Raw genomic sequence first — 21980 nt, 5'->3', positions numbered from 1 at the left:
ATGCTAGATGTAATGTTACTCTTCAGGGCTATCAGAATTTAGCTCTCAGTCCAATCACTATGCAAGTTTATAAAAAAGGGAAACTTTTTGTGTGCCAAGAAATGTTTTGCTGTTGTGCCTAACGGTTATTGTATATAATTGGCCATTAAAAAATATCATTTTTACTTTAAAGTACATTTCAGTCTGTACTTGTTTACTTTGGTGTGTGTAGTTTTCATGCTCCATGGGACCTGTTTCCTCCCACATTCCAAAAACATGATGGGTTCGTTCACTGAAGACAACTGTCCATAGATGTGAATGGTTGGTTGTCTATATGTGCCCTGCAAATGGTTGGCGCCCAGTCCTGCTGTCAGCTGGGATAGGCTCTACCTCACCTGTGACCCTAATGCAAAATGGATCGATGAACTACTATGAATGTAGAAAATTGCTTAAATACAGGCAATACTCCAAATATGTGTAGACTGTTGTTTGAATGTACTCTAACGTCCATGTAGCTCAATTACATTTCATTTTGTTGAGCTACATATTAGATTTTCTTTGTCATACGTTTTCATAAGATTCAACTTGCAATGAATTGTGGGGCAGTACAGGTCGCATCGTCACTCTTTCCAAAAACTCTCCCAAACAAAATTACTGCCCGAGTACACTATTCATTTTAAAATATCCAGGTATCTCTCAATTTATTTAGTATTTTCCCAAAGTCCATATTGCAACAAATAAGAACAACCCTTAAACAAGAGGCCACAGAACATTTATTGATTCCTTTTCTGCAACAAGGGATGACAAACTTGTCACAATGTTACATTCATTTCGGCAAAATCTTAGTTACAGTGGTGACGTTGGTTTTCAATCGATGGATCAGCTCAAGTCATGAGCTCAGACCTACTTCAGTTCCATTTAACACACCAGGAATGTTATTTCAAGGCATTAGAGAGACATATACCAGTGGTCCTCTTCTACCTAAAAAGTAATGAGGTACAATATGGAAAAATAAAATGGCACACTACAAGTTGGCTATGCAAAACAGCACCAATTACACTTGCCAAATGTGCAGCAAACTAGTCATTACTCCTTAGTCTCACCATGTACCTGTGGAAAACAGTGGAATCCATGCAAGGAAAGAGGATACAAGTACTTTGACTCAGACTAACAATGACATATTCATTGAAAAACGGACATCAAAGGTCAGCTAGATTTAACTACAATCATACATGTTGTTACAGCTCATCATTACCTGCATATTCAAAGAAATAACACATCCAAAGAAGTTGTTTTCCAGGTAGGCAAATATGACAAAGCATCTAAACATTTGGATATCAGCTGACCCACTTCACCATGTTTAGAAGAGGAAGTTACCAATAACCTTATAAGATGTCAATATATCACACTGAAGGAAGAAACCTTGGAACCATTTGATTGTCTTACATGCATTATTTCCCTTGAAAGTGATCCAATCCAAAGCTAAATTCAGGTCATACTTGTCACTTCACACCCCATGTGCTCACCGCCTTCCTCTCTTTCAATCCCAGGCTATATTCACGGGTCAACTATACATACAAAAACCTGAAATATCCTTAGAAATGTTACATTTAAGCTGTTGTATTCTCCAAAAGCTGATCTGACTTGTAAAGTAAAAATCAAAGTGACATTGTTACAGGGTAGGAATACCTGAGTGTGCAATAGTTGGGCCAGCAAACAAATGTCTGTTTCACAACAGTCATTTTTTCTTTTAGAGAAGGATGGATAGGCTTCATCTACCAGTGGGTCAATTTCTTCATGAGCAGGGAGGATCCTCGGATAGGGGCACGGTGCTTAAAGACCGGAAGGCAAAAATGGAGGGATCGTACGTGTACCTGGGTGGAGGACGACTGCCGGTCAAAGTCTGAGGAAAGAGAAAGAGAAATGTGTTTGCATGAGAGTGCTGTGACAATTCGCCTATATTACATTGTGATAATTGCGTGTTGGATTTTATGCTGCATCTCAAAAACATCCCAGTGTCAATGCTTGACTAAATGAGCAAACATTCTGTAAAGCTCTGCAACATGGAATCAATTATTTAACCAAGTAGTCTGTCTGTAGTTAATATACAAGTTTCTGCAGTATTGTCTTGTGTTGTTTCACTTTTAGTCTTGTACACACAACTTTTTCAGCTATGTACATGTTCAAAAATGGATTTGGGCATTGATCAATAGTACATCAATTTTTCCTTGAGTCATACTGAATTTTACATGCCAATTTACTTCGCCTATACATGTACCTGGTTTCACCCATGGAAAAGAAGCAATATCAAGTAGAGCCATCTCAAGCCAAAAAAATGGAAGCTTACAAACGCAGGCAACAACCTCCATTGGTGGAGGATATAGGAACCGACTCTAAAGATAATGGACGAGTGACCTCACTGGCTAAATTTTAATTCACACAGCAGGTTCAGTGACAAATTATTTTCCATTTTCAGACTAATAGACTGTGCAGGAACCTGTTCTTGGTGGCTCTGTGAACCCTCGGTCTAAAATTAGCCCTGGTCCTTTTCCTCCCCACAGGAAATGACTTTGTTGAATTTGGCAGTAAAGCAGTACTTTCTCCAGAAACAGCAGAGGGGGGAGGTTGTGTAGGAAGGTGGACTGATAAAGATTAAGACCTCCAAAAAGATGAACTCCAATGTGACTCATTTAACATGAAAAAGGGGATGTCTAAATGTTTACCTTTACAAACACCTCCAGAGATTTGACACACATACATCCATGCAAATGACACACAGTGGTACTACTCTCTGATATTCCAAGGCAACGTTGACATCAGTGCAAGAAAGAGTATCTATGATTTTAGCCATCGTCTTCAGGGATGAAACACTAACAAACAGTGACAATATGGCAACAACTCACAATACCACTTAAACATACACTTAAAGACATTCACTCCACAAACGAGGTCAGGAACAATGCATAGTCTTTTTGAAAGATGCTAGTTTTCTCCATACAGTACTGTAAATTGTGGGGTAGGCATGAGAGTTATATCTATCCAAAAAGCCCAAGTCATCTTATGACCACTTATTGACCGAGTTAGACATTGTGCTCCAGAAAAGGTGCATCCAATTTAGGACTAGTGCTCTAGAGTTCATAAAATTGGATTCTGTAATCTCAAACGTTCAAGCCAGTCACTCATCTCCCACCTCTTTGTAACTAAGTTTTCTTCTTAATGTACAGTATATACCGTACACTGGTGAATGATAAAATAGAACATTTGGTGCAGGACAAGGAATGACTGACTATATTTCTAACTTTTGGGGAAATTACCAATGGCGGGGCTCTCAGAATTTTCTGAACTCCTAAAAGGGTGCATAATTTCAGTAAGGTATCAGTTTAAAAAAATACATGACTGACAACCACTGACTCATTAAAAATTGATCTGCAACCCAAACCCCTGTGGTATTGGGCTATAGTTCAGGAGCAACACCAACAACCCACAACAAATTCTTATTCTTACACGTGACTATTAAAGTTGATTCCGATTAAATTACACAACAATAAAGAAATGTAAAAACTATGCTCTAATATTGAGGCTAGATGGTAGCATTGAGGTCAAGAAGTACATCCATACATTTTCTATACTGCTCATTCTCATTAGGGTTGCGGGTGAACAGCAGCCTATCCTAGCCGACTTTGGGTAAGAGGTGGGGTAGACCCTGGATTGGTTGTCAGCCAATTGCAGGGCACATGCAGACAAACTAGCATTCACACCCAAGGACAATTTAGAGCAGACATGTCAAGCTCCCGGCCCGTGGGCCACTTCCGGTCTGCACAGCAATTTTCGTCCAGCTCGCAGGATCAATTTGAGGTCAGCATGACATTGGCAGCAGCCAAATGTGCACGTAATTCCATGAGCAGAGTCTTCTTATTTTTATGAACTATAGAGTACTCAGTGTTGGGCGTGGGGTGGATACGACAGTCGGCCAATCAGGTACCAGTTTCAAAGGAGGCACATGGCTACTTATGGGTTCAGCTCGTGAAGTTTGCATTTTAAGCACTAGTAACTGTTACTACTAATTTTCGAAGCCCTGTTTGTTGCCGACTGAATGAAGACGCATTGTCGATTGGGTTGAGCATCGTTTGAATTTGAGCGATTCCGGTCCAGATTCCGGTTCCTCATTTTGATTCCGGTTGTTTGTTTATATGTGCCCTGCGATTGGCTGGCGACCAGTTTAGGGTGTAACCCGCCACTCGCCCGAAGTTAGCTGGGATAGGCTCCAGCATGCCCGTGACCCTAGTGAGCATAAGCGGTACACATAATGGATGGATGGATGGATGGATGTACTCTTCAGAGTCTTCCAGATTGCTTAATTTATGTTAAAATAAAAAATCATTCTCTGCGGGAGGCCGGGGGATACCCCCAGACCCCCCCCCCCCCCTATAAATGTTTTTTTTGTCACCTTTTTCATGCCTTTGGTGTTTGCATGCCTTACTTGGTGATGCAGGCAGTAACAGTCTGTGTACTCCTGAAGGTCTGTGATGGCGTTGTACGTGGCAGCCTGTTTGAACATGGTCCAGTCTGTGGTGGCAAAAAAAGAAAAGGAACCCTTCTGGCCACACACGTACCGGTTTCCTAACTCGTTGGGAGACTTTAACCAGTGGTCTGTAAGCTTGCATTAGCATAACAGTGAGATGGTCTGAGGTGCCAACGTGGGGGAGGGGAAGGGCCTTGCAGGCCCCTCTCAGGGGGGTAAAAACATTGTCCAGTGTGTTATTTCCCAATGTTCAATGTTTGAGTAGAGTTTAGGAAATACAGCCTTGGGGTCCGCATTGTTCAAGTCCCCATCTAGGATGAGGAAAGCATCTGGGTGGGCTGCGAGCTGTTCACTGATATGATGGTATAGCTCATTTCGCGACTCACTCCTTTTATTGCTGGGGTTTTGAGGAATATAGACTGCCACAAGCAGTATGGCAGTGAATTCCCTCGGTAAATAAAACGGCCGGCACTTCAGAGCCATAAACTCCAGTAGCGGTGAGCAGTGTTGACTGACAAAGTCCCGGCACCAGGCGTCATTGATGTAAACACACATCTGCCGCCGCGAGTCTTACCTCCTGCAAGAGTTCTGACCGCTCAGTAGCAATTCTAGCCGGTCGAGCTGAATGGCGCTGTCTGGAACGCTGCTGTTAAACCATGTTTCCACAGCAATCTCCCACAGTCTTACGGGTAGAGCGGAGCAGTCGAATGTAATCTAGCATGTTGTCTAGAGAGCGTACATTGGCTAACACGATAGAGGGAATAGCAGTCTTGTGTGATTTAGCCGCTAGCCTAGCTCGGATACCGCCGCACTTGTCCCGTTTCTGCTTCCTCCTTTGCCAATCGTGGCGCCTCCACTCTGGGCACGACGCAGGAGTGGGGGTCGCAGCAACCCAGAGCTCCTCAGTGAGAGTAGAGTTTAACTCTTGGGCTGCTTTTCTATTTCAGGACCTGGACAACTTGTTGTGATTGAGGGAACCACAAATTATGCTCTTTAACAGAAAATCCTGAAGGAGAATTTTCAGAAATCAGTTTGTGACCTCAGGCTGAAGCACACTGGGTTCTGTAGCAGGATAACGATCCAAAACACACCAGCAAGTCAACTTCTGAATGGCTTTTAAACATTTTTTTTTTTTAAATAAATAAATAAATGTTTTGGAGTGGCCTAGTTAAAGTCCAGACTTGAATCCGATTGAAATGCAGTGGCATGACCTTAAAAAAGCCGTGCATGTTAACCATTTTTGCTGAATTCAAACAATTCTGCAAGGAAGAGTGGGCCAAAATATCTCCACAGAAATGTGAAAGACTCATTGCCAGTTATAGAAAATGCTTGATTTCAGTTGTTGCTGCTGAGGACGTCCCAAACACTTATTAGGTTCAGGGGGTAATTACTTTTTCACACAGGGCCAGGTAATTCTGAATAGTTGTTTTTCCTTAATAAATGAAATCATTGAAAACAACATTTTAAGTTCACTTGGGTTATATTTGTCTGATATTTACATTTCTTAACGTGGAGAAACTATGCAAAAATATGAGAATTTGAGAAGGGTGCCTATACTTTTTCACGGCACTGTATGATCAGGTGATGAAACATTTACATGGTTTCACGGTCATACGTCCTTCTGTGGGAAACTGACATTGTGGCCCGCGACTCTGACAAAAAAAACAGTTTGACACCCCAGATTTAGTCTTTTCAACATACACATGCGTGTTTTTGGCATGTTGAAGGAACCGAGACTACTTAACAAAACACACGCAAGCATAGGGGAAAGATGCAAACTCCACACAGGAAAACCAAATTTGAACCCAACCCTCAGAACTGTCAAGCGAATAAGCTGAACACTCTTCCATTGTTCCACCGAGTCACAGAAGTATCACTTGATGAATTTAGAAACAAATCTGCTCAGACCTTTTCCTCCCAACCACCATACAAACTTTCCCACATCAAACTTCATCCAACACACCATTTCTCTCTGGTGCCTGAAACCAGACGCCACTGCTCTTGACTGCTGCAGCCGGAGAAGCTCTAATCACCTAATCTCCTCTTCACTTCCACTTCCCTCTTCAGGTCCACAGGGACAAGGAGGCCTCACCAGCAGTCACTGTAGTTTTCCTCTGTTTTTAATGTGACAGGCCTCCACCCTCCCCACACGTGCTTTAAAATACACACTGGCATGTTCAACCTCCCCAAACACGAAACAGCTCCCATGCTTGAATGACTGAAGCTGAGGGGGCCTCATCCAGATCCAATGTCTCCTCGGGATGCGGGCCAGGAAACTGCTAAAGGAAGTAATAGAGGAAGAGAACTGTGATAGCACAAATGGTAAAAAGAATTCACACACACCTCCGAATGGCTCATCCAGCCAAATGTCTGTGTTCTCTCCTCAAGAAAATCTGTGAGTGTGTGCCCACAGACGTCACCGACAGCGACAACAACAACTACACCGATGAAAACAGACGAGAATAATGAGCAATAGCTTTGTGTAATGGTGCAGCTAAAACAGATAGCAGCCGGCCGGACTATAAATGGAAAATGACTTCATCCCTTGTAATCACACACGGGGGAACTGCAAAACCGTCCTCTCCTTCCTCCTCATCTGCATCACCATTCTCCTGTTCACCCTCAAGATTGATTTTTATGTAGATTGTGAAAACATCTCTCTTCTGTACAGGGAAATGAATATGCTGTTACAGTTGGTGCATGCGCGACTGTACATAAGTGTATGATGAGGTTCCATTGACACAATCCCACACAAGGTGATGATGATGTCACTCCTCTCACCACACTGTGCATCCTTCTGGAATAGCCCGCTCTGTGCCAAGTACCAGTCGACTGCTTCTCCAGCATGCTTCCCTTATTCACTACTATCTAAAACTCAACAGTTATAGAACTTACAGAAGGTGAATGATGAATAGTAGATATTATGTTTGGAAGAAGAGAAAGATTAGTAAAGGGCCTCTGTCTATAAAGCCATTTTACAGAGTAAATGTGAATCCTAGGTAGGTGGATGCATATCAACAAGATATCAAACGACCACAACAAATATGAAAAGGCCACATTTTCACGTATGATGGCAGTACAGACTTACGATTGGTGTTATTTTATACTCAATTTACAGACAGTCTTTCATGTGATAGTGCCTATTCCCCTTTTATTTATTTGTATTTTAAAATGTATTTATGTATACCATCCCACATTACCCCTCTCGGTCTAAGTTGGGTCTTTTGGGTTGTTGCATTGCCTGGGTTCCTTAATTTATTATTATTTTGTTTAATGATATCTCATATGACAGTTGGTATTGATGCTTGTGATTGTGTTGTTTATGTAGGTTTTTAAAGGTATTAGGTATGACGGGTTTGTTTTCATAAGGAATCTATCAGTGCTATCAGATCTGCAGATATCACAGGCACGGATGCTGTTAGCAGGGCATGCGAACAATCACTGCTGCCAGATGCTGTCCCAGTATGTAGTTGGATTGACATCAAGGTGTTAGCGACAAGACAGGCTGGACTGTTCATGGGGGGTATGCAAACTAGAAACCTTATCACTGCTGTAACGTACACCCTAATATAGATTGCCCCATATGGTTAATCATAAAAGGAATGTAATTTTAAATATGCATGGTTAAAAATGAATAACACATGAATTAAGATCTTATCTTCCAAACAGCCATAGCATATTGCTCATACCTTTAATTGTTCACAGCTATCATGGCAACTGTTACAAGAGCATTAAGTGTTAAACTCACCCGAATCTTTATGGTTCGAGTTTTCCCTCCGCAGTTCTTTTTCAGCAGCATTTTCTGTGAGGAGTAAGAAACTCAATTACGAATGTGTAAGAGCATGAGGTACGTTTCATTCTATGATGCAACACATTGTACGTATATCAATTAGAAACATATATACTTGAAAATTAAACCATAATTGGTTACTGCAAGATGCTTTTGTCACTCTTACCAAAAAGGGGGAATTTTAAAGGCATTTACTGAAGTGAAAACATTTATATTACAGGAGGAACATCTGTCGTGACACTGGCGGTCAATTAACACGGATTCAATAGGATCAAGGAAGTGAGGCAAATCCAGCTGACTCACTAAACTAAACACTCAATGAAGCTTATGCAATATCCTGTCTCCCACTCCCCTCCATATCCACACAATTCCACTACTCTAAAAAAACAGCAGGGGAGGAGGGACCACACAATCATGAAATTGTCTCCAGTCCAGGAGGTAGCTTCTAAGGGGGACGGGAGCTCAGGAAAGAATGGAAACACAAGACACAAGCTGTCATGTGGCTGAGATCTGACACTGTCAATCAAAATTTACATCTGTATGAATTTCATATTTTTTTTATTTAAAAGGTTAAACATATACCATACCTTGCTTGAAATATAAATGTTTACCATTTCTACTACAACAACCAAACCCAAAATAAACTAACAGGCTTTCATAAAAAGCAGGTGAATAAAAATGCCACTGCTGCAGTACATTTGGACGGGGATTCATCAAAATCAATTAAGAAAAAAATAACTGATTACCTATTAACCTAATGCTAAGGTTATGGACGACATATCTATGGCTTAATTGGACATGCATGTCCCACTGGACCACAGCCGTCACATAAAACTCATCATTTAGCGGCCTTTGACAGCCCTGATGTAGTAAAATATTAGGTTGACCACAAAAAAAAATGTATGAGCTCTGACAGAATGAAACCAACTGGAGTCTGTATAAAATAATTTATACAATTTAATCACAAAATCAAATGCTATGCACTACCTTTCCAACAACTAAACTTATTACTTTACGAGCAATTCCCATGATTCTGATCATCAAATAACTTTTGCCACTGAATCATAAACCCCATATCAAATGGCTGCTTTTCAAATAACTTCAATGTTGATGGTAATAAGAGTTGCTGGAAGTTGTCCAGCTAAAGGGTTAATGGGAGACAGGGGCTCTGTCTGTGAGCTACCTCCATAGGCCCCCTATTGTATTCCCTGCAGCACCTCCCATTCCACTTGACTGAGTGTGCACACACACTCGCGCACAAACAGACACAAAGCCAAACAACAAACTCATAGACATGAGGATGGACACATGGAGACACAAAGACGGCCAGGATGATAGACGCATAACACAGCAGGACACACACTTTTTTCTCCCTTTACACCCCTCGCCTCACAGCACCGTCTCATCTGCTCTTTCAATCTAAAAACCTCATGGACATATGGTCCCCGAAAATGTGCAGTCCTCTCTTTGCAAACACACATACCCATCTATGATGCGGGCCAAACATTTTGACTAGATTGTCATGATTAGGAGACGGGCTTCTCCATGACTCATTAGTAGATGCTGTTTTTTTGTTGGGTATTTAATCCTCTCCTTCTGCCTCCACCCCTCCATCATTTCCCTAGCTTGCCAGCCTTTGTGAGAAACAAGGACGGACATCTGCCGTCCCTGACTGCCTCTCCTTCATCCCTCTCCAGCCGGACCACCGTGGTGGTGAGCGTCCGGCTACAGAAAGGGAGGACTTTGTTTTCTTGTGCGAGTGAGCACATTTGTGTTGCCATGTGTGTTTCGAGGGTTCTTGGGTGGAGTCAAGCGAAATTTGTATGTTTACTTTTACCAAACTGTGCACACAAACATTGCAGGACTGTACATGACAAGGACCCAATACATTTTACGCTGGTAGCTCTAGTCACCTTAAAAAAACATTTGGATGGCTTTACTGATGTTATCCAACATTCACATAAATGCATTCGTGTGTCATTTTCAACAATTCGTATTCTTCTGCATGTTTTTAATAGAACTTATTAGTGTTACTGGCACTCATTGGGTTCAAGATTCAACAGCAGATTGGTCGTCTTGTTCGGGACAAGTATTCTATTGCTTTTCCCCTGGCCAAACAGTAGTCATTTCTGAAATATTGGGCATTATCTGCCATAAGTTAAGCAATGACAAGGCTATCAAAGCATTGACTCAATACCAAATTTCCTCCAGGCTGTAAAGTTTAGTTCAGGAACTGTAATCAAGTAATGGAACAAGGCAAACAATTATTTGTCAACCAATCAATGAATGTTTTCCTCTCAGCAGTAACACAGTCATATAAATGAAGAAAATAATGCTTTATTTAATTTGACACAGCCTGACCGTTAAAACACAGGCTGATATAATTGTCACTGGTTGACATACAAGAAAAATAAAATCGATTACGAACCTGTTGCATTTTCTCTAAATCAAGACTGGGCCTCCCCAACTCGCCACTGTAGTTGTGCCGGTACTTTCTATAAGGTGCTGATTGGTCAAAATGGGTCAAGATAATAGGTCGAGTGACTGGTTGGACCACTTGGAGCTGAAAGCGCATTGGGGGTGGCTTGATGCTGCACGGTGGGCTGGAGCTGAAGAGCACAGGACTGGAGGAGGCAGCCAGACAAGCATCGGGCTCGACCACAGGCCTGGTGGTGGCAGCGGTCGAACCGCAGCCACATAAGTCCCGCACTTCCTCGTCGCTGGACGCACTGCTGTGGTGATCACCGTGACGCTGGGGAAGTGCAGATATCCACTTCCTGTTGTCACCATAGCTGATTCGCTCCAGCTCTTCCTCTGAAGAGTGGCGATCCAGATTAGCGTCAAGAAGCAGGCGGAGACGTCGTAGACGAGCTGGCGAGAGGGCTCCCTGGTTGTGCTGCTGGCTTGTAGCCAAGGGGGTGAGGGCACAATTTCTCCGTCTCTCTGTAGAAAAATTAGGAGATGTTTGAAAAAAATGATAAAGAAAAATGAAAAGGAGAGCTATTTGATTTGCTATATATACACTGTACATTGTTGTCTATATACGGTTGTGTGAAAAAGTGTTTGCTCCCTTCCATTGTCACACTTAAATGTTTCCCATCATCAAAACAAATAAATATTAGTCGAAGATAACACAAGTAAACGAAAAATGCAGCTTTTAAATGTTTTTTTATTATTAAGGGAGAAAAAAAATCCAAACCTACATGGCCCTGTGTGAAAAAGTGATTGCCCCCTAAACCGAATAACTGGTTGGGCCACCCTTCCCAGCAAAAACTGCAATCAAGCATTTGCAAGAACTAATAATAAGTCTCTTACAGTACTGTGGAGGAATTTTGGCCCACTCGTCTTTGCAGAATTGCTGTAAGTCAGCCCCATTGGAGGGTTTTCGAGCATGAAGCACCTTTTTAAGGTCATGCCACAGCATCTCAATATGATTCAGGTCAGACCTTTGACTAGGCCACTCCAAAGTCTTCATTTTGTGTTTTGTCTGCCATTCAGAGATGGCCTTGCTGGTGTGTTTTGGATCATTGTCCTGCAGCAGAACCCAAGTTCGGCATGATGTCTAGCTTTTGACTTCACTTTGTCAGGCAGGTCCTATTTAAGATGGTGTGGCAGTATCAGGCCTGAGTGTGGCTAGAGAAATCAAACTCGGGTATGATAAACATCTGATCTTTTAACACGGGGGCAATCGCTTTTTCCACACAGGGACACATGTAGGTTTGGATTTTTTTTGTACCTTTATAATAAAAACCTTTTAAAACTGCATTTTTTGTTTACTTGTGTTGTCTTTGACAGATATTTAAATTTGTTTGATTATAGGAAACATGTAAATGTTAAAAACATGCAAAAAAAGAAAAAGAAAAGAAACCAGGAAGGGAGCAAACACTTTCACACTGTAGATTTGAGGAAAATTCTGAGATCATTCACAACAATATAGCACATTACATCAAAAACAAAACAAAAAATATATATCTGGTTGGCTAAGGCACATACCTCTATCAATTTGTGCAAGCTCCTGGTTTTCACCCTCAGAGTCATCACTCTCACCACCCTCACCACTGCCATGGTAAGAAAACTGAGGGATTAAAAGAGTATCTAAGTGTGTAGCAGAAAAGCTTGCATTGCTATTGTCAGAATTCAACTCCCCAGAATGTCTTATTTTCTCTTCACATGTACAGTAGTTCATCAGGCAATCGCAAAATCTTGTACAAAATTAAAGTAAGGATGCCCGTCACCAGCTCCGCGACACACAGCTCACGCTCCCGAAACACAGTGTGGCACATCACATATAGAGAAGTTATTTATTTTTGTAGTTAACACACAGAAGTAACATGGCATCACCATTCCTACTTGTACAAACCCCAGTTCCAATTAAGTTGGGACATTGTGTAAAACTTAATATATGTATGTATACTGAATACAATGATTTGCAAATCCTTTTCAACATATATTCAATTAAATTAAATACAAAGACAAGATATTTAATGTTCAAACTGATCGTTTTTTGCAAATATTCACCCATTTTGATTTTGATGCCTGCAACAGATTTCAAAAACGTTGGAAAACGGGCATGTTTACCACTGTGTTACATCTCCTTTCCTTTTAACAACACTCAGGTATTTGGGAAGTGAAGACACTAATTGTTAAAATGTTGTAGGTGAATTATTTTCTATTCTTGTTTGATGCTTTGTGCTTCATCATTCACCACACATTTTCAGACAGGTCTGGACTGCTAGCAGGCCTGTCTAGTACTTTTTGTAATCTTTTACTTGTAATCCAATTTTACTTGTAAAAGATTACAAAATGTTTTAATCTTTTACTACAAAGTCATGCTGTTGTAACACGTGCAGAATGTGGCTTGACATTGTCTTCCTGAAATAAGCAGGGACATGTCTGAAAAATACATTGCTTGGATGGCAGCATACGTTGCTCCACAACCGGTATGTAATTTAAAGCATGAATTGTCCCTTCACAGACCTGCAAGTTACCTGTACCATGGGCACTAATACAACCCCACACCATTGCAGATGCTGGCTTTTGAACAATCCGGATGAGCCTTTTCCTCTTTGGTACGGAGAACACGAAGTCCATGATTTCCAAAAACATTTTAAAATTTTGAGTCGTCTGAGCACCGCACACTTGTCCACTTTGCGTCAGTCCATCTAAGATGAGCTCAGGCCAGAGAAACCAGTGGCGTTTCTGGGTTGTGGGTGTTGTTAATATATGGCTTTTGCATTCCATGGTAGCATTTTAACTTCCATTTGTAGATGTAGCGACGAACTGTGTTACCTGACAATGGTTTTCTTAAGTGCTCGTGAGCCCCCATGGTAATATCCTAAACACAATGATGCAGGTTTTTAATGAAGTACCGCCTGAGGGATCTGTATTTACTGACATTGGTTTTCTGAAGTGTTCCTGAGACCATGTGGTGATATCCTTTACGCATCGATGTCGGTTTTTGATGCAGTGCCGCATGAGGGATCGAAGGTCACAGGGTATTCAATGTTGGTTTTCGGCCTTGTCGCTTCAGTGCAGTGATTTCTACAGACTCTCTGAATCTTTAGATGATATTATGGCCCGCACATGATGAAATCCCTAAACTCCTTGCAATTGTACGTTGAGAAACGTTCTTAAACTGTTGGATTATTTACTCACACAGTTGTTCACCAAGTGGTAAAGCTCGCCCCATCCTTGCTCGTTAACAACTGAGCCTTTCAGGGATGCTCCTTTTATACACAATCATGACACTCACCTGTTTCCGATTAACCTATTCACCTGTGGAATGTTCCAAATAGGTATTTTTTGTACATTCCTCAACTTTCCAAGTCTTTTGTTACCACTGTCTCGGCTTTTTTCGGAAGGCATCAAATTCAAAATGAGAGAGTATTTTCCAAAAAAATAACCTTCATCAGTTTGAACATTAAATAGCTTGTCTTTGTAGGGTATTGAATTGAATATAGGTTTTAAAAGGAGTTGCAAATCATTGTATTTGTTTTTAAGTACATTTTACACAATGTCCTAACTTTAAAGAAAATGGGATTTGTGTCTGTCTCTTGCTTTTACTTTGTCTCTTATCTACCGTTTGTAATCCTTTCCCACCACATAACTGAAATCCCTTGTATTACAGGCGACATATACCGTAATTTCTCATGGATAATGTGCATTTCCCCCCCCCCCCCCCAAAAAAATGTCAAAAGTCAATGGTGTGCATTATACATTGGTAAAGGGGAAAATGAAAAAAAATAATGTATGCCGCCCTCTAGAGGTTATGAGAAAGGTGTACATTTTCATTCCAATAGGCCACCGCCACCTACAGGTTATGAGAAAGGTGTGCACTTTCATTCTAATATACCAACGCCATCTAGAGGTTATGAAAAAGATGTAGCCTACACTTTCATTCCAATATGACAGGGGTACGCATGACTGCATAATATGTACAGTTGTGCTCATAAGTTTACATACCCTGGAAGAATTTGTGAAAAAAATTTTTTTTTTTTAAATAAAGTAAAAAGACTGATGACTGAACAACAACCATCATTCATTTATTTATGGTTATGTTTTGTTTGATGATAATGCTTTTCTGAAATGCTTGACAGTTTAATTGGTATCCCATTAAAATCAAATAAAATGTGTTTCGCCTGGCCCTTCATGTTTTCTTTAACGAACAGTACCCAGCTTACAAATTCTGCCTGACATATGAACATATGAGCACAACTGTGTGTTTTCTCATTTACTAAATAAGGGTAGGGCTGAGAATTTCAAAATAAGAGCAAGTAAATAAAAATAAAGTGTTATGTTTTCAAATAAAGTGCGGAACTTCAGAATAATTCTTTGAAAAAACTAACAAAATACAGATAATACTTCATGTTTTGATCATATGGGCTGGAGCAAAATCATGCATTATAAAAATGCATTCAGCATAGGCAGAAGGGTTTTCCAGAATTTTGAACTTTGGGGGTTATACATGGGTGCACATTACACATGAGAAATTATGGTAAGTAAAATGTCTGGGTGGCGAGCCTGTTAGAAAAACATGCAGATGTTAAAATGTCAGTAATGATATTTGAGTGAAACCGGTTCAAGAAAATGTGTATTATGTTTTTGAAGAATAATGTGTAGTGTGTTTTTGAACAATATTTTATTAAAATAAAAAATATTTTCAACAACTAAGTAGTATCGCAACTCGGTATAAGCGAGTACTCAAATTTAAATACTTGTATGCGGGCTGAAAAGCTTGGTAGCCAAGCATCCCTAATTTTGGTTTGACTTGTGTCTTTGGATTGTTCATCGTAATACAGTTAGACTGCCCAAAACCATACAAAGTAAGCTTCAGCTGAACCAAATGGTTGTCTTTTGTGAGTTTAGACAGGGCTACAATCTTCATCCACAGCCTGTCCCAGCAGACAAGGACGTCTACAGCAGTAGCAACAATGCAGATAACTGTGAGCGATGCAGTCTGCAGGGTAAGTAATGCGCCTCACAATCAGTAATTACCACTTTGAGGCCTCGCTTAGCAGCTGCCATCTGCGCTTGTGTGTGTGTTTGTGTGTGTGTGTGTGTGTGTGCGTGTGCTTACACACTAACGTAACATGCAAGGCAGCATACACAACACACCCTTCCAGACTAACAGGCAGAAACACACACGCCTCCTTTTCTTTCTGAATTGCTTAATAAAAGAGGAAACGGGAGAATGGACCCTCTCAGCCCAATTCAGTGTGAACTCTCCAATATAATTTCACAATCTATAGGGTCTTCAACAACAGGTTGTGAAACGTTACTCAACATCACAGTAAATGAATAAACATTTGCGTATTCAAGTTGTACGTCGAAATGCATGTAGATATGTTTTATTAGTTGACATTTAATTCCTCATTCTTCACAACTGGCAGACTCTGAACCTTACAGGCAAAGCTGTTTTGTGTGTAACACTTTATTACATCATGCATAACAGTTTAATTATCAGATGACCTATTGAGAAATGCTGGAGTTTCATATGTAGTTGTCTTTATGAACACAACTATGTACTGAATTATACAACCCCAATTCCAATGAAGTTGGGATGTTGTGTTAAACATAAATAAAAACAGAATACAATGATTTGCAAATCATGTTCGACCTATATTTAATTGAATACACTACAAAGACAAGATAATGTTCAAACAGATAAACTTTGTTTTTAGCAAATAATAATTAACTTAGAATTTTATGGCTGCAACACATTCCAAAAAGCTGGGACAGGTGGCAAAAAAGAGAGAATTGGAAACAGTTGGGTGCCATGATTTGGTATAAAAGGAGCATCCCTGAATTGCTCAGTCATTCACAAGCAAAGATGGGGCGAGGTTCACCTCTTTGTGAACAAGTGTGTGAGAAAATAGTCGAACAGTTTAAGGACAATGTTCCTCAAGGTACAATTGCAAGGAATTTAGGGATTTCATCATCTACGGTCCATAGTATCATCAAAAGGTTCAGAGAATCTGGAGGAATCACTGCATGTAAGTGTCAAGGCCGAAAACCAACATTGAATACCCTGTGACCTTCGATCCCTCATGCGGCACTGCATCAAAAACCGACATCGATGCGTAAAGGATATCACCACATGGTCTCAGGAACACTTCAGAAAACCAATGTCAGTAAATACAGTTCGGTGCGACATCCGTAAGTGCAACTTGAAACGCTACGATGCCAAGCAAAAGCAATTTATCAACAACACCTAGAAACGCCACCGGCTTCTCTGGGCCCATGCTCATCAAAGATGGACTGATGCAAAGTGGGAAAGTGTTCTGTGGTCCAACGATTCCACATTTGAAATAATGTTTAACACAACGTCCCACCTTTATTGGAATTGGGGTTGTACATTTTATGTATTTTACAACTGAAAGCATACATATTAGCTTGCCTTGCATACTGTATGTCTTTGTTCTTTAAGATTGCTATTAATGTCAGAAAGATAATAAAACTTACGGGTGTACTGATCTGATCTTTGAGATCTGAAATCGGTCCGAATTTCCGAGTTTCTTTCTTTGTTTTTGTTCACAAAAATCGCTACCTAAAGGCTAACACACAATGAATGGGAAAACAAAATTGACGAGCGAATGAAAGCATTGCACTCATGGCACTTACATCTCAATGAATATCTCATACCTACTGTTGCTGGTTATTGTTCTCTGTTTTAGTAATATCACTTGATCAAGCCTTTTATATCATGCCATACTACAACATAAGTATATCAGTATCAGCCAAAACTCAAGGCTGGAATATCGGTGTTGGATCGGAAGTGATAAAGTTGGATCGGGACATCCCTAACAATAATAACCAAAAGAAATAACTATGAGAAGCTTATTTGGCAGATCACAACAAAGAAGGCTGTTTCAATCTTAAATTACATGCAATACTTATAGTTTCAGCTATAAACTATTTACCAAAAAATAAAAATAAATCACTATGACGGAAAAAGGTCTACGGTGTTTTTTTTCTGGTTTTAAAATAAAGCGGATGGGTACTTTCTCTGACCCTCAAGTGTTTCATCTTAGTAACACAAACCGTCGAAAATAAAATAAAAAATAATTTTAAAAATATATGTACAATCTGGATGTGTAAAGCAAACACTGTGCACATGTACAAATATTTGCATAGGTTTGAAACTACGTACACAAATACACAGTGCACACGAGAAAGCGGGGTGTGACACCTCGTTTATTTATGTATATTTTGCAAATTTCAGAATGCTTAAAAAATGCTTATTTTTTTGAATATGTACTACTTACTATGTTTAAAAAGTGACCAGGATATATATTTTGCACTGTATTTGTTTTTATTTAAATCCAAAGATGTAATACTTTATACAGTATAAAGTTTCCATTATGGTCAACGTATTTCCGAACCTAGCCATACACACAAATAAGAGTTTATAATCAAGCATAAAAACGGGATTTTGTTCATACACACTTGGACAGAAAAACTTTGTGTCAAGAACAGTTGAATGAAATCTTTGTCAGCCCCCTGCATCACTGAGTAGCTTGGATCAATGACAATGTCACACCGTGCGCACACGCACACACACACGCACACACACACACACACACACGCTTTGCTCTGCCACACTGAAAGGAACTGTCACACTCCCCTCTTATGAAAGTGCACTAACACAGGGTTAAAGATGGGTGATTGTCTTTCCCACACCCTCTTGCGCTTCTTACCCATGGTGTAGTACAATTAGTCATGATTAGTCTAAGCTCCTGGGAATAGTTCAGTAACACGGCCTCAGCGATCTCGAGTCCCTGAAACGGTCAATCCTTGACCCCTATAGTTGACTTTAAAGTCAAATATAACTCATGTAACATTGGACAACTTGCATTAGATCTTCAACCGTAATCAAATTCGGAGTTCTGCTTTGATATGATTTTTAAATAAGAGACAATAAGGAAGACAGAAACTGGTTACACAGTTCCGCATCAAATCTTTAGCGCAGTATGACTTCAGTTAACACACATACACATTTACAACAGCCATGTTGTTATCCTGCAAATCAACTTTAAGGGCTATGATTTGAATGACCAAATGTAAATCTGGACACGGAATGAGAGTTTCTGCTTTCCCCTCCGATAAACTACACTGAAGGTACTTATTTGTAACCATATATCATGTATGTTTATGAATTCATTTAAAAAAAGGAACTTGTTTCTTTTTTTGTCTATGAATTCGTATGTGTGGGCTTTCTATCCTTAGAATTACAGACTGCTAACCAAAACGGGTAAAAAAAATGTTTTGAAATAGGGTTGTAAAGTTCGAGAGACATTGAGAGGTTGGTCAAAATCAGCCACTTGCATTTTGGATAATATACTATTTTCGGGGCTTGACCAACAGAATGGACAAAAAGTCAAATCCATCGTACAATTTTTTTCCCTGCTCAATCTATAGTACTCCAAAACCTTATGTACAATCTACACAACAATGACGGGACAAACTACCCTTTCCCTGACCAGCAAAAACATTTTAATATGCATGCCTAGTTAATAGTTGGCGACACTATGCCCATGACAACTAACTCCAAGGAGCACTTCCCCCCCAGGAGTACTTCATATTATCTAAAGGACTCACTTGCACTGAGCTTATGCTGTTTAAACTGTGCATAAATGAATTAGATGTATAACTGCATGTGATCAATGTTGCCCACAATGCTGGCATCAATTGCAGCCTGGTCATCATCCTGGAAGGGGGATCCCTCCATCTGTGCTCCGTTCTCAACATTTCTTCGTTTTGTCTCAAATTGTTTTTTCCTTGCCCAGGTGGAGAGCTTAGACCAGGGAATGTCATCGAATGAAATGAGCTTTATCTCTGTGAACTGTAGGCTTGTGCTGCTGAATTTACTATTCATGTTGTATGATGTTTTGTTGGCTTATTTTAGTACATATGTGTTATATGTAGATCATTTGTTGAATTCTTTGTTGTAGTGATGCTGTTGTTGCTGAAATTTTGGTATTAGTTAATGTGAAGCCCTTTGAGACTTTTGGGACACCATTTTAAGTTGTCTCGTGTGAACAGTCACTAAGTAGAAAAACACTAACATAACTTTTTTACAAATGGGAATTGTGAAAAAAATATCTAACAGTAATATCGATGTTTTTGTTTTGCAAAAGCCAATCCAACTGCAGTGGGTTATTTGTCGATATAAACCACAACATGAACTTGGGTCTCCATGTAGCATGTAACAGATTACTCATTGCCCCCAAAACTTGAACAAATTACATTAACAATTGTCGATGTTCGTATAATGTTTTAACAAAAATAAGCTTAGCAGCGCAAGTCAATGAATTACTAACACAACCAAAACTCACTGTCCAACTTGTTTTTGGGTGAGAATATTACTTTCTGTGAGAATTGGTTACTTTCATCATCCTCCCCTCTGATAGCCATTAGGGTTGACAAATTGGGAGTGTAATAGAAAATACCTACTTTATTACAACGTGTTATTTGCAAAATGAGGATAAATCACTCTGGGGGCGTGGGGGGTATGAAAGCTGCAACACTGCAGAGACGCTGATGGGAGTGCAGCCACACGAATGGTCAGGAATCATGCTTACATCTGAATGGAGCAACAAACAAACACGACACGACAATAGAGATGGCACACTTTGCTCTGGATCCTCAGCCAGGCCTTTGAACAGGAGCCCTTTGGCATAAAATGGCTGCCATGCGACTGTATAGTTGGTCCACACACAATAGTGAAGTGAATAGGGCAAGTTAGTGACCCATAGGGGGATACAAGGCACCCTTCTTCACACAAAAAAAGAGGTATTATGCAGTCTGTAACAACTGAGGAGCAGTTTTGTTTGGTGGGGTTGTTGCAGAAAATTGAAGGGTGAAGACTGTAGCTGTCGGAACAAGTGTAGCTCACGACAAGAAGATTTGACTGTTTAGTTGTCTTTTTCATTCACCCACAAACACCTCTAAAGTTGTGACTACTTGTCACATACAACCTTTTTTTTTATTATCATTTAAAACAAAGGATGATTTCATAACCATTAAACCTCTAACTGTAGCCTCATCATTGTCATTCACACGCTTCTAGATGCATCAATTGATATACCTTCTAAAACAAAACAAAAAACAAAAGTGCATAATAGGTCAGTGACACTGCACGTTTACTGGTGTGTTTGCGCTGCAAAGTGGAACGGACGTGGTTTGCTCTCGTAAACATCTGGCAGAAAAGCCCTTTGACCATGACAAGTCACGTCCATACTACACACTAGTAATGTAATGATTAAATATGACGAAGATCACTCAGTGCACAACACACTTAACAGCTCCTTGCAGGACTGTACAATAAGTAGAACTTGTGCAAACTTACCTTGAGTTGGAAAGGGTGCATCTCATTGAGCGAGTGTCTTCTTAGCTTCTTGGTCAGCGTCTTTAGCATGTTGACTTGACTAGCTTATGGCTTATCCCCTTACAAATACGTTTTAATTGCCGGCTCCTATACGGCGGATACAACTTCATTAGCCAACAGGAGCGAATTTGCACATATGCGATAAGGCACACGGGTCTCTTTACAACTGACAGGCCCCCCCCAAAAAAAAAAAAAAAAAAAAAAAAAAAAAAAACAACAGCTGCTAGAGAGACCCTCGACTGCAGCAACGAGAACACCCCAACAAAATGAAAAGCGAAAATGCTTCAACTGCGTCGTCGTGGCTTCTATTCAACGGATGTGCGTAGGTAGCAAACTTGTTATTTTCGAGTTCATTGAAGTCGCGTTGATTTGGAAGTGTTGTTTTTCTTCTCGCCGCTTGGCACTGAAAGATGACTTACTCACCGGCGACGCGACAAACCTCCACTGCTAATGTGGAATGGATTCGGGGAGTGGGTGGTGGTGGGGAGGGGGGGGGGGGGAATAGCAACTTGTTCGCATTCACACACGCACGCATTCACACACACGCAACACACAACCAAATGCGAAGCAGCTGCACGAGCCTTCAGAGTGTTGCTCCGGCCGCAGCATCTCGCTTTCTGATTGGCTCTTCTACGGCGTGACGTAAATTTTTTTTTTCTTTCTTTCTTCTACCTCAAGGAGGAGGCCAGTAAAAGTCACGTTGTCCGGTCTGTTTACTTCCCCTTTTCAAATCACAAAAATAGTTCATACGCACTAAATCAAACACACTACTATATTTTATATTGTGTCAAACTAAGTCTAAA

The 21980-nt window shown here is 40.4% G+C and overlaps 2 protein-coding genes across 3 annotated transcripts in view; one reads left to right on the top strand and one right to left on the bottom strand.

The window, feature by feature from the left end:
• Positions 1-317, top strand: part of slc4a1ap (solute carrier family 4 member 1 adaptor protein) — a 12204-nt gene extending 11887 nt beyond the window's left edge. The window contains exon 14 of the mRNA XM_061697105.1: positions 1-317. This exon is cut by the window's left edge and continues 2049 nt beyond it. The gene's annotated coding sequence lies outside the window, so the exon portion shown is untranslated.
• A 412-nt stretch (positions 318-729) lies between these two features.
• si:dkey-16j16.4 (uncharacterized) lies at positions 730-21723 on the bottom strand. Of its 2 annotated transcripts, XM_061696371.1 has the most exons (6): positions 21139-21723; positions 12285-12366; positions 10720-11234; positions 8250-8303; positions 4460-4545; positions 1793-1882 (listed from the first exon to the last, which is right to left on the bottom strand). In XM_061696371.1, the coding sequence occupies exons 1-6, from the start codon at positions 21205-21207 to the stop codon at positions 1876-1878; spliced, it is 813 nt and encodes a 270-aa protein (XP_061552355.1). In that variant the 5' UTR covers positions 21208-21723; the 3' UTR covers positions 1793-1875. The 2 variants fall into 2 exon arrangements, with proteins under 2 accessions (XP_061552354.1, XP_061552355.1); XM_061696370.1 differs by lacking the exon at positions 4460-4545 and having other exon boundaries at positions 730-1882; positions 21139-21717.
• Positions 21724-21980: the final 257 nt, after the last annotated feature.

Source organism: Phycodurus eques, chromosome 14, assembly GCF_024500275.1.
Source record: "Phycodurus eques isolate BA_2022a chromosome 14, UOR_Pequ_1.1, whole genome shotgun sequence".
Classification (NCBI taxonomy): Eukaryota; Metazoa; Chordata; class Actinopteri; order Syngnathiformes; family Syngnathidae; genus Phycodurus; species Phycodurus eques.
The sequence above is the reverse complement of the archived record's forward strand: the minus strand, read 5'-3'. Positions and strand labels throughout refer to the sequence as shown.